Source organism: Oncorhynchus tshawytscha, linkage group LG20, assembly GCF_018296145.1.
Source record: "Oncorhynchus tshawytscha isolate Ot180627B linkage group LG20, Otsh_v2.0, whole genome shotgun sequence".
Taxonomy (NCBI): domain Eukaryota; kingdom Metazoa; phylum Chordata; class Actinopteri; order Salmoniformes; family Salmonidae; genus Oncorhynchus; species Oncorhynchus tshawytscha.
This window is the reverse complement of record NC_056448.1, coordinates 28,032,130-28,046,670: the sequence shown is the minus strand read 5'-3', so window position 1 is coordinate 28,046,670 and position 14,541 is coordinate 28,032,130. Positions and strand designations below refer to the sequence as shown.

The 14,541-nt window shown below is 44.2% G+C and overlaps 1 protein-coding gene across 1 annotated transcript in view; it reads right to left on the bottom strand.

Moving 5' to 3' along the window:
• Positions 1–14,541, bottom strand: part of LOC112220296 (synaptic vesicle glycoprotein 2C-like) — a gene marked incomplete in the record, with an annotated part of 55,085 nt that overhangs the window by 21,411 nt on the left and 19,133 nt on the right. The window contains 1 exon segment of the mRNA XM_042302443.1: positions 8,598–8,763. Within this exon segment, the coding sequence (XP_042158377.1) occupies positions 8,598–8,763 (166 nt within the window).

The window sequence follows — 14,541 nt, the reverse complement described above, 5'->3', positions numbered from 1 at the left end:
GTATTGGAAGCAATAGCAGGCCATTCAGCTGAACTACAGAGGGTGGTGAAACGTGTTGATGAGGCGGAAGGAAGAATTGCTACAGTGGAAACTTCAACTACATCTATGAACACTAAGATAAAAGCACTTGAGAAACAGGTGCGCAAAATGGCGGAGCACATTGATGACTTGGATAATCGAGGATGCAGATGCAATATTTGTGTTGTGGGACTCCCGGAAAATTTTGAAGGGACACGTTCAGTAGATTTTTTTGAGGAATGGATCCCTGGCTACCTACAAATGGAGACTAAGGCTGGTTGTGCGAAGCTGGACAGAGCCCATCGCTCTGAAGCACCGATACCCGGTCCCAACCAGCGCCCACGGCCAGTGGTTATAAAGTTCCACAACTTCACAGACAAGCAGCGCGTCATGGATGCGGCTAGAAACATCGGCTCTGACGGTAAAGGTCCAAAGGTCTCATTCTTCAATGATTATTCCACAGTGGTTGTACGAAGACGCAAAGCGTTTGATGAGGCAAAGGCTCGACTCAAGAGAATGAAGATGGACTACGCACTGCTGTACCCGGCCACATTGAAGGTTATGGTCAACGGATCGCCTAAAAAACTCTACACACCTGAAGAGGCTGCTGCGTTTATTGACTCTCTCGGGTAAATAACTTTAAGCTGCACCTCCGCAGCATTGGATAACTTTTTAATTTTAATTGTAATCTGATCATGAAACAGTGGTGTGAGTTCTCATGTACTCCGGTTCAGTAATATTTGTATCTTTATTATTTTTCTTGCTAATGTAACTGCCGCTATAGCTCAGGCTGAGATATGTGTGAATCTATATTGGTGTTCACGCTTGGTTTTAGGTGGAAGAGCCTCAATCTTCTTCTATTGATTTTCATTTTCATATACTGTATGTATGTACGTATGTATATACATATATATATATATACACATACATATATATATATACACACATACATATATATATGTGTATATAAATATATATATGTATATATATATATATATACACATACATATATGTGTATAAATATATATATGTATATATATATACATACATATATGTGTATATATATATATATATGTGTATATATATATATATATATATATATATATATACATATATGTATATATATATATATATATATATATATATATATATATATATATGTATATATGTATATATATATATATATATATATATATATATATATATATACATATATATATATATATATATATATATATATATATATATATATATACATATATATATATATATATATATATATGTATATATATATATATATATATATATATATATATATACATATATGTATGTATATATATATATACATATATATATATATGTGTATATATATATATATATATATATATATATATATATATACATATATGTATATATATATATACATATACATATATATATATATATATATACATATATATATATATATATATATATATACATATATGTATATATATATATATATATATATATATACATATATGTATATATATATATATATATATATATATATATATATATATATATATATATATATATACATATACATATATATATATATTTCATATTTTCAAATATGAATATATAAATATAAATATGTATATATATATATATATATATATATATATATATATATATATATATGTATATATATATACACATATGTATATATGTATATATATATCTATATGTATATATATGTATATATATACATACACACACACACACACACACACACACACACACACACACAGGTATGTGTAAGTGAGTGCTGTTTTTTTTCCTTGTCTCTGTTGTTGTATCTCTTAATATGGGTGAAAATTGTGAAATTCCAATACAAATACTGCTACTAAAAGTAGAAATTACAAACTTGAAATCAAATCAAATTTATTTATATAGCCCTTCGTACATCAGCTGATATCTCAAAGTGCTGTACAGAAACCCAGCCTAAAACCCCAAACAGCAAGCAATGCAGGTGTAGAAGCACGGTGGCTAGGAAAAACTCCCTAGAAAGGCCAAAACCTAGGAAGAAACCTAGAGAGGAACCAGGCTATGTGGGGTGGCCAGTCCTCTTCTGGCTGTGCCAGGTGGAGATTATAACAGAACATGGCCAAGATGTTCAAATGTTCATAAATGACCAGCATGGTCGTATAATAATAAGGCAGAACAGTTGAAACTGAGCAGCAGCACGGTCAGATGGACTGGGGACAGCAAGGAGTCATCATGTCAGGTAGTCCTGGGGCATGGTCCTAGGGCTCAGGTCCTCCGAGAGAGAGAAAAAAAGAGAGAATTAGAGAGAGCATATGTGGGGTGGCCAGTCCTCTTCTGGCTGTGCCGGGTGGAGATTATAACAGAACATGGCCAAGATGTTCAAATGTTCATAAATGATCAGCATGTTCGAATAATAAGAAGGCAGAACAGTTGAAACTGGAGCAGCAGCACGGCCAGGTGGACTGGGGACAGCAAGGAGTCATCATGTCAAGTAATCCTGGGGCATGGTCCTAGGGCTCAGGTCCTCCGAGAGAGAGAAGGAGAGAATTAGAGAACGCACACTTAGATTCACACAGGACACCGAATAGGACAGGAGAAGTATTCCAGATATAACAAACTGACCCTAGCCCCCTGACACATAAACTACTGCAGCATAAATACTGGAGGCTGAGACAGGAGGGGTCAGGAGACACTGTGGACCCATCCGAGGACACCCCCGGACAGGGCCAAACAGGAAGGATATAACCCCACCCACTTTGCCAAACCACCAACTTACCATCTTGAGACAGGGCCGAGTATAGCCCACAAAGATCTCCGCCATGGCACAACCCAAGGGGGGGCGCCAACCCAGACAGGATGACCACATCAGTGAATCAACCCACTCAGGTGACGCACCCCTTCCAGGGATGGCATGAGAGAGCCCAGTAAGCCAATGACTCAGCCCCTGTAATAGGGCTAGAGGCAGAGAATCCCAGTGGAAAGAGGGGAACCGGCCAGGCAGAGACAGCAAGGGCGCTTCGTTGCTCCAGAGCCTTTCCGTTCACCTTCCCACTCCTGGGCCAGACTACATTCAATCATATGACCCACTGAAGAGATGAGTCTTCAGTAAAGACTTAAAGGTTGAGACCGAGTTTGCGTCTCTGACATGGGTAGGCAGACCGTTCCATAAAAATGGAGCTCTATAGGAGAAAGCCCTACCTCCAGCTGTTTGCTTAGAAATTCTAGGGACAATTAGGAGGCCTGCGTCTTGTGACCGTAGCGTACGTGTAGGTATGTACGGCAGGACCAAATCAGAGAGATAGGTAGGAGCAAGCCCATGTAATGCTTTGTAGGTTAGCAGTAAAACCTTGAAATCAGCCCTTGCTTTGACAGGAAGCCAGTGTAGAGAGGCTAGCACTGGAGTAATATGATAAAAAAATGTGGTTCTAGTCAGGATTCTAGCAGCCGTATTTAGCACCAACTGAAGTTTATTTAGTGCTTTATCCGGGTAGCCGGAAAGTAGAGCATTGCAGTAGTCTAACCTAGAAGTGACAAAAGCATGGATTAATTTTTCTGCATCATTTTTGGACAGAAAGTTTCTGATTTTTGCAATGTTACGTAGATGGAAAAAAGCTGTCCTTGAAATGGTCTTGATATGTTCTTCAAAAGAGAGATCAGGGTCCAGAGTAATGCCGAGGTCCTTCACAGTTTTATTTGAGACGACTGTACAACCATTAAGATTAATTGTCAGATTCAACAGAAGATCTCTTTGTTTCTTGGGACCTAGAACAAGCATCTCTGTTTTGTCTGAGTTTAAAAGTAGAAAGTTTGCAGCCATCCACTTCCTTATGTCTGAAACACATGCTTCTAGCAAGGGCAATTTTGGGGCTTCACCATGTTTCATTGAAATGTACAGCTGTGTGTCATCCGCATAAGATCTAAACCAGGCCAGAACTTGTCCGTGTAGACCAATTTGGGTTTCCAATCTCTCCAAAAGAATGTGGTGATCGATGGTATCAAAAGCAGCACTAAGGTCTAGGAGCACGAGGACAGATGCAGAGCCTTTAGAAGCCTTGAAAACACTACAGGTTTGCATTTCCTGCTGTGCAAGAAAAAAATCATCAACAAAACAGTGCTCAAATTAGATCCTACATCTGTAGGAAGCTTGAACGATGCCTTTTCTCATTGAGAAGCGAATTTATGCTAAGTGTAGCAATTCAATGCAAATTATATCATTTGTCTGACAGCCAGTGGAAACCACCAGCTAGCTGATGGCTATCAAAGAGATGAGAAGAGTCTTTAAATCGACATGGAAATAAAAGTAAGACAGGCATTGTATTAGATGGAGTGCGCTGGCAGTATGTAGGACTGGTAGAGTGGAACTGCAATGAGGTGTAGTCTGAGTCACACACACACACACACAACACACACTTACTAATACCACAGCTGAGTGTAAATCCACTGTGTTGTTGCAGATTGATTTTGTCAGCTCTGTCCAACTGAAACCTTGCTTTAGAAACAGTCCTGTGGTTTATGAATCCCCTCGGGCCAAAACAGGCTGTCTCAGATTAAATTACATTTACTTGTTAATGCAAACGCACCATAGAGCCAAGTAATGCTATGAATAACAATCATGTGCAACAATCACCAGGTAATCATTTGTGTAGATAGTGTATTATCTAAGAGTGGGAGGCAAATATTCTGTCAGTCTCATCTGCTTCTTCATCTTTTAGCAGAACGTTTTATTCTATTTTGCCGAAGCTTGTATCAATGTTTCTACCTATTTTTTAGTCTTTTATTCATTACAAAAAAAGGTTTTATTTCCACTGTCAAAGTCAGTGACATCTTGTGATTATACAAGCAAACTTTGAATCAGTCATTAAACAGAAAAATAAGGACATTTAGACTGCTGTGAATGTTTAGCTAATGTTCGTGTTGCTCTCTGTTCTTTCTCTCTCCCACTCAGGGGAAGGGCTGATGCCAGGCAGCTTGAATAACCTCCTGTAATGTTCTCTGACTGTGGAGTGGAGACTAGAGGGAGAGAGAGAAACATCAACCTTGGGAAAACATACGACATTATAAAATCCATGTACACAAACAACAAGTGTGTGGTTAAAATTAGCAAAAAACACACACATTACTTTCCACAGGGCCGTGCGGTGAGACAGGGATGCAGCTTAAGCCCCACCATCTTTAACATATATATCAATGAATTGGCGAGGGCACTAGAACAGTCTGCAGCACTCGGCCTCACCATACTAGAATATGAAGTCAAATGTCTACTGTTTGCTGATGATCTGGTGCCTCTGTCACCAACCAAGGAGGGCCTACAGCAGCACCTAGATCTTCTGCACAGATTATGTTAGACCTGGGCCCTGACAGTAAATCTCAGTAAGACAAAAAATAATGGTGTTCCAAAAAAGTCCAGTTGCCATCTAGACACCATTACCCTAGAGCACACAAAAAACATACATACCTTGGCCTAAACATCAGCACCACAGGTAACTTCCACAACGCTGTGAACGATCTGAGAGACAAGGCAGGAAGGCCTTCTATGCCATCAAAAGGAACATAAAATTCGACATACCAATTAGGATCTGGCTAAAAATACTTGAATCAGTTTTAGAACCCATTTCCTTTTATGGATGTGAGATCTGGGGTCCTCTCACCAACCAAGAATTCACAAAATGGGACAAACACCAAATTGAGACTCTGCATGCAGAATCTTGCAAAATATATCCTCTGTGTACAACGTAAAACACCAAATAATGCATGCAGAACAGAATTAGGCCGATACCCACTAATTATCAAAATCAAGAAAAGAGCTGTTAAATTCTACAACCACCTAAAAGGAAGCAATTCCCAAACCTTCCATAACAAAGCCATCACCTACAGAGAGACAAACCTGGAGAAGAGTCCCCTAAGCAAGCTAGTCTGGTGGCTCTGTTCACAAACAGACCTCACAGAGCCCCGGGACAGCAACACAATTAGACCCAACCAAATCATGAGAAAACAAAAAGATAATTACTTGACACATTGGAAAGAATTAACACAAAATCTGAGCAAACTAGAATGCTACTTGGCCCTAAACAGAGAGTACACAGTGGCAGAATACCTGACCACTGTGACTGACCCAAACTTGAGGAAAACATTGACTATGTACAGACTCATTGAGCATAGCCTTGCTATTGAGAAAGGCCGCCGTAGGTAGACCTGGCTCTCAAGAGGCTAGGTGCACACTGCCCACAAAATGAGGTGGAAACTGAGCTGCACTCCCTAACCTCCTGCCAATTGTATGACCATACTAGAGACACATATTCCCCTCAGATTACACAGATCCACAAAGAATTCGAAAACAAACCCAATTTTAATAAACTCCCATATCTACTGGGTGAAATACCACAGTATGCAAGATTTGTGACCTGTTGCCACAAGAAAAGGGCAACCACCGAAGTACAAACACCAATGTAAATACAACCCATATTTATGTTTATTTATTTCCCCTTTTGAACTTGAACTATTTGCACATCATTCCAACACTGTATATAGACATAATGACATTTTTCACTGTCTTTATTATTTCTTCTCAGTGTAATGTTTACTGTAAATAATCTAGTTAACTTGCTTTGGCAATGTTATCATGTTTCCCATGCCAATAAAGTCCTTAAATTGAATTCATATGAATTGAATTGAGAGACAGCTGTGGAGACGAGAGAGAGAGAGAGCCTTGGAGGAGTGGAGAATATCTGGAGCCTTGGAGGAGTGGAGAATATCTGGAAAGGGAGAGAGAGCCTTGGAGAAGTGGAGAGTAGCTAGAGAGAGAGAGAGAGAGAGAAGTGAGAGAGAGAGAGAGAGAGAGAGAGAGAGAGAGAGAGAGAGAGAGAGAGAGAGAGAGAGAGAGCCTTGGAGGAGTGGAGAGAGAGAGAGAGAGAGCCTTGGAGGAGTGGAGAGAGAGAGAGAGAGAGAGAGAGCCTTGGAGGAGTGGAGAGAGAGAGAGAGAGAGAGAGACCTTGGAGGAGTGGAGAGAGAGAGAGAGAGAGAGAGAGACATGGGAGTAGAGCTCTGTCTGGAAGAGTACTGCATGGTCAAATAAACTTAATGGAACTGTCACGGATCCCTCCAGAACTTTCATCACGCACACCTGGCCCCTATTCCCACTGATTAGTATTTGTGTATATGATATGTGCCCTTTGGTTTCCATTGGGGGTAGATTATTGTTACTATGTCCGTTGGTGGGTGTGAGTACCTGTGCTGTGTGTTTTGGGTTTTCGTGCCCTTGTGGATTGCGCAGATGATTACGGGTCTTGTCCCGTGAGTTAAATCATTGTGCACGTGTGTTATTTACTCAAGGTACTCCTCACTCTTTTGTTTGGGTTTCAACCCTGTGTTTTTGTTACATGTTTGTTTGGTCTTCATCCCCGTGCCTTAACACGGCACGCTGTAATTTGGGGTATAAAAAAACCTGTCTCCCAAATGTCTTCATACCAGCGTGACAGGAACTTATGAAGTGTTTTAGGAGAGTTTTATAGGAAGAGAACTTAATGGAACTTATGAAGTGTTCTAGGAGAGGTTTAGAGGAAGAGAACTTAATGGAACTTATGAAGTGTTGTTGGCTCTCGTCGTCGGTGGAAGGAAGAGTGGACCAAAGCGCAGCGTGGAAAGTGTTCATGATATTTATTTACAAGAACGCGAAACGAAAGCGACCAGTACTGTCAGCCACAGACACTAAACAGAAAATAACATCCAACAAAACCCAAACGGAAAATCACAACTTATATATGATCCACAATCAGAGACAACGATAGACAGCTGCCTCTGATTGGGAACCACATTAGCAAAACAACAAAGAAATAGAAAACATAGATTTTCCCACCCGAGTCACACCCTGACCTAACCAAGCATAGAGAATAAATAAGGATCTCTAAGGTCAGGGTGTGACACTATGAGAGTTTTAGTGGAAGAGAACTTATGAAGTGTTCTAGGAGTTTTAGAGTAAGAGAACTTAATGGAACTTATGACGTGTTCTAGAAGATGTTTAGAGTAAGAGAACTTAATGGAACTTATGAAGTGTTCTAGGAGATGTTTAGAGTAAGAGAACTTAATGGAACTTATGAAGTGTTCTAGAAGATGTTTAGAGTAAGAGAACTTAATGGAACTTATGAAGTGTTCTAGAAGATGTTTAGAGTAAGAGAACTTAATGGAACTTATGACGTGTTCTAGGAGATGTTTAGAGTAAGAGAACTTAATGGAACTTATGATGTGTTCTAGGAGAGGTTTAGAGTAAGAGAACTTAATGGAAAATAGGAGATTAAGAGAACTAATGGAAAGAGTGTTCTAGGAGACACATTATAAGAGAACTTAATAATAGATGTGTTTAGAGGTTTATGGAAGGAAAATACAAACAGAATAGTACTATAATAGATTAGAATAGAATAACAGAATAGTGCACAGTATAGTACAGTATATTATTGTATAGTATAGTACAGTATAGAAGAGTAAATTAGAGTAGAGAAGACTAGAATATAGTAGAATAGAACATAACGGACACCACTCACCCGAAGCCAGAAAACATGCGGCAGAAGAGGAACATGCCGTACCCCTGGACAAAGGAGGAGAGGAAGGAGAAGAAGCCGTTGACAGACATAGCGATGAGCAGGCACTGTTTACGGCCCACCTTGTCTGACAGACCCCCCCAGAAGAACGCCCCCACCATCATCCCCAGGTACACTATGCTACCTGCAGAGAGCGAGGGAGGGAGAGAAAGAGAAGGGGGTCAAGACAGACAAAGAAAAAGAGAGTGGGAGAAAGTGAGAGAAGGAAGGGGAGGGAGAGGAGGGGAGAGAGAGAGAAAGAGAAAGAAAGACAGAAAGACTCAAATAGAGGGAGGGAGGGAGGGAGGGAGGGAGGGAGGGAGGGAGGGAGGGAGGGAGGGAGGGAGGGAGGGAGGGAGGGAGGGAGGGAGGGAGGGAGGGAGGGAGGGAGGGAGGGAGGGGAGGGGGGAGAGAGAAAGAGAAAGAAAGACAGAAAGACTCAAATAGAGGGAGGGAGGGAGGGAGGGAGGGAGGGAGGGAGGGAGGGAGGGAGGGAGGGAGGGAGGGAGGGAGGGAGGGAGGGAGGGAGAGAAAGAAAGAGAAAGAAAGACAGAAAGACTCAAATAGAGGGAAGGAGGGAGGGAGGGAGGGAGGGAGGGAGGGAGGGAGGGAGGGAGGGAGGGAGGGAGGGAGGGAGGGAGGGAGGGAGGGGGAGGGAGGGAGGGAGGGAGGGAGGGAGGGAGGGAGGGAGGGAGGGAGGGAGGGAGGGAGGGAGGGAGGGAGGGAGGGAGAGGAGAGAGAGAAAGAGAAAGAGAAAGAAAGACAGAAAGACTCAAATAGAGGGAGGGAGGGAGGGAGGGAGGGAGGGAGGGAGGGAGGGAGGGAGGGAGGGAGGGAGGGGGGAGGGAGGGAGGGAGGGAGAGGAGGGGAGAGAGAGAGAAAGAAAGACAGAAAGACTCAAATAGAGGGAGGGAGGGAGGGAGGGAGGGAGGGAGGGAGGGAGGGAGGGAGGGAGGGAGGGAGGGAGGGAGGGAGGGGGAGGGAGGGAGGGAGGGAGAGGAGGGGAGAGAGAGAGAAAGAGAAAGAAAGACAGAAAGACTCAAATAGAGGGAGGGAGGGAGGGAGGGAGGGAGGGAGGGAGGGAGGGAGGGAGGGAGGGAGGGAGGGAGGGAGGGAGGGAGGGAGGGAGGGAGGGAGGGGAGAGAGAGAGAAAGAGAAAGAAAGACAGAAAGACTCAAATAGAGGGAGGGAGGGAGGGAGGGAGGGAGGGAGGGAGGGAGGGAGGGAGGGAGGGAGGGAGGGAGGGAGGGAGGGAGGGGAGAGAGAGAGAAAGAGAAAGAAAGACAGAAAGACTCAAATAGAGGGAGGGAGGGAGGGAGGGAGGGAGGGAGGGAGGGAGGGAGGGAGGGAGGGGGAGGGAGGGAGGGAGGGAGGGAGGGAGGGAGGGAGGGGAGAGAGAGAGAAAGAGAAAGAAAGACAGAAAGACTCAAATAGAGGGAGGGAGGGAGGGAGGGAGGGAGGGAGGGAGGGAGAGGGAGGGAGGGAGGGAGGGAGGGAGGGAGGGAGGGAGGGAGGGAGGGGAGAGAGAGGAAAGAGGAAAGACAGGAGGGAGGGAGGGAGGGAGGGAGGGAGGGAGGGAGGGAGGGAGGGAGGGAGGGAGGGAGGGAGGGAGGGAGGGAGGGAGGGGAGAGAAAGAGAAAGAGAAAGAAAGACAGAAAGACTCAAATAGAGGGAGGGAGGGAGGGAGAGGGAGGGAGGGAGGGAGGGAGGGAGGGAGGGAGGGAGGGAGGGAGGGAGGGAGGGGGAGGGAGGGAGGGAGGGGAGAGAGAGAGAAAGAGAAAGAAAGACAGAAAGATTCAAATAGAGGGAGGGAGGGAGGGAGGGAGGGAGGGAGGGAGGGAGGGAGGGAGGGAGGGAGGGAGGGGGGAGGAGGGAGGGAGGGAGGGAGGGAGGGAGGGAGGGAGGGAGGGAGGGAGGGAGGGAGGGAGGGAGGGAGGGAGGGAGGGAGGGGAGGGGAGGGAGGGAGGGAGGGAGGGAGGGAGGGAGGGAGGGAGGGGAGGGAGGGAGAGGGAGGGAAAGAAAGGAAAGACTCAAATAGAGGGAGGGAGGGAGGGAGGGAGGGAGGGAGGGAGGGAGGGAGGGAGGGAGGGAGGGAGGGAGGGAGGGAGGGAGGGAGGGAGGGAGGGAGGGAGGGAGAGGAGGGGGAGAGAGAGAAAGAGAAAGAAAGACAGAAAGACTCAAATAGAGGGAGGGAGGGAGGGAGGGAGGGAGGGAGGGAGGGAGGGAGGGAGGGAGGGAGGGAGGGAGGGAGGGAGGGAGGGGAGGGGGAGGGAGGGAGGGAGGGGAGGAGGGAGGGGAGGGAGGGAGAGGAGGGAGGGAGGGAGGGAGGGAGGGAGGGAGGGAGGGAGGGAGGGAGGGAGAGGAGAGGAGGGGAGAGAGAGAGAAAGAGAAAGAAAGACAGAAAGACTCAAATAGAGGGAGGGAGGGAGGGAGGGAGGGAGGGAGGGAGGGAGGGAGGGAGGGAGGGAGGGAGGGAGAAAATATTCATTTACACAGTGTTGCCTTTTTAAGTGGCCCTTTTATATTTTGCAGCACTTGAGAATGATCTGATCCATCTGGACCAAACAAGTTTATTTTTTAAGGCAAACTGCTGACTAGGGAGAAGACACACACACATAGCAGGTGTGTCACACGCATAAACTGTGTCAGAATTGCTGCATGTCTGATTATTAGTACAGTCCAGAGCAGACATGGTCACGTGGTGTGATTTAACCAGGCCTGTCAATTCCCAGTCATTGATAAACCTATGAGGGGTCACAGAGATCTGGTCAATCTGATTGGACAGTGCCTGGGGACCTACAGACAGACAGACCTACAGTAATAAAGAACACACAGGCAGCCATGAAGCCACAACACTAACTGAACCTCACTATGGAGTATCACTTCATATCACAACGCTAACTGAACCTCACCTTGGAGTATCACTTCATATCACAACGCTAACTGAACCTCACCATGGAGTATGACTTCATATCACAACGCTAACTGAACCTCACTATGGAGTATCACTTCATATCACAACGCTAACTGAACCTCACCATGAAGTATCACAACACTAACTGAACCTCACCATGAAGTATCACAACACTAACTGAACCTCACCATGAAGTATCACAACACTAACTGAACCTCACTATGGAGTATCACAACACTGACTGAACCTCACCATGAAGTATCACTTCATATCACAACATTAACTGAACCTCACCATGGAGTATCACTTCATATCACAACACTAACTGAACCTCACCATGGAGTATCACAACACTAACTGAACCTCACCATGGAGTATCACAACACTAACTGAACCTCACCATGGAGTATCACAACACTAACTGAACCTCACCATGGAGTATCACAACACTAACTGAACCTCACCATGAAGTATCACAACACTAACTGAACCTCACCATGGAGTATCACAACACTAACTGAACCTCACCATGGAGTATGACTTCATATCACAACGCTAACTGAACCTCACTATGGAGTATCACTTCATATCACAACGCTAACTGAACCTCACCATGGAGTATCACTTCATATCACAACGCTAACTGAACCTCACCATGGAGTATGACTTCATATCACAACGCTAACTGAATCTCACTATGGAGTATCACAACACTAACTGAACCTCACCATGAAGTATCACAACACTAACTGAACCTCACCATGAAGTATCACAACACTAACTGAACCTCACCATGGAGTATCACAACACTAACTGAACCTCACCATGGAGTATCACAACACTAACTGAACCTCACCATGGAGTATCACAACACTAACTGAACCTCACCATGGAGTATCACAACACTAACTGAACCTCACCATGGAGTATCACAACACTAACTGAACCTCACCATGGAGTATCACAACACTAACTGAACCTCACCATGAAGTATCACAACACTAACTGAACCTCACCATGGAGTATCACAACACTAACTGAACCTCACCATGGAGTATCACAACGCTAACTGAACCTCACTATGGAGTATCACTTCATATCACAACGCTAACTGAACCTCACCATGGAGTATGACTTCATATCACAACGCTAACTGAATCTCACTATGGAGTATCACAACACTAACTGAACCTCACCATGAAGTATCACAACACTAACTGAACCTCACCATGAAGTATCACAACACTAACTGAACCTCACCATGGAGTATCACAACACTAACTGAACCTCACCATGGAGTATCACAACACTAACTGAACCTCACCATGGAGTATCACAACACTAACTGAACCTCACCATGGAGTATCACAACACTAACTGAACCTCACCATGGAGTATCACAACACTAACTGAACCTCACCATGGAGTATCACAACACTAACTGAACCTCACCATGGAGTATCTCAACACTAACTGAACCTCACCATGAAGTATCACAACACTAACTGAACCTCACCATGGAGTATCACAACACTAACTGAACCTCACTATGGAGTATCACTTCATATCACAACGCTAACTGAACCTCACCATGAAGTATCACAACACTAACTGAACCTCACCATGGAGTATCACTTCATATCACAACGCTAACTGAACCTCACCATGGAGTATGACTTCATATCACAACGCTAACTGAATCTCACTATGGAGTATCACAACACTAACTGAACCTCACCATGAAGTATCACAACACTAACTGAACCTCACCATGAAGTATCACAACACTAACTGAACCTCACCATGGAGTATCACAACACTAACTGAACCTCACCATGGAGTATCACAACACTAACTGAACCTCACCATGGAGTATCACAACACTAACTGAACCTCACCATGGAGTATCACAACACTAACTGAACCTCACCATGGAGTATCACAACACTAACTGAACCTCACCATGGAGTATCACAACACTAACTGAACCTCACCATGGAGTATCACAACACTAACTGAACCTCACCATGGAGTATCACAACACTAACTGAACCTCACCATGGAGTATCACTTCATATCACAACACTAACTGAACCTCACCATGGAGTATCACAACACTAACTGAACCTCACCATGGAGTATCACTTCATATCACAACACTAACTGAACCTCACCATGGAGTATCACTTCATATCACAACACTAACTGAACCTCACCATGGAGTATCACTTCATATCACAACACTAACTGAACCTCACCATGGAGTATCACTTCATATCACAACATTAACTGAACCTCACCATGAAGTATCACAACACTAACTGAACCTCACCATGAAGTATCACTTCCTATCACAACACTAACTGAACCTCACCTTGGAGTATCACAACATTAACTGAACCTCACTATGGAGTATCAATTCATATCACAACACTGACTGAACCTCACTATGGAGTATCACTTCATATCACAACACTGACTGAACCTCACTATGGAGTATCACTTCATATCACAACACTAACTGAACCTCACCACGAAGTATGACTTCATATCACAACACTAACTGAACCTCACTATGGAGTATCACTTCATATCACAACACTAACTGAACATCAAAAATATTGTGTTCTGACAGCAGCAATTGATAGGGGAGAGTTTCATACCACATCACTGACCTGAAAACAACTGTCTGAGTGAGCTAACAGAAATGGTCAAGTCTTGTTCTTCCGCAGGAAGGGAGTGTGATCTCTCTTCAAGTCCCAAGGGACACTGGGAAGTGGAGGAGGGGAAAAGGGGGCAGTAAATAACCCACTTCCCTCCAGAATCGAGAAATGTTCATACAAATTATAATCAGTGTTTGTGGGGAGAGGTGATCGTTTACCGACACTGTGCCTCATCACTGCCGGGAAGGCCAGAGACCACAACCCAGACCCTCCCTGTTTTCTTCACTTCTGTTTTCCCTTCTTTGAATGTTGGTGATGGCCTTATTGAGACGTACAAACGGGACAA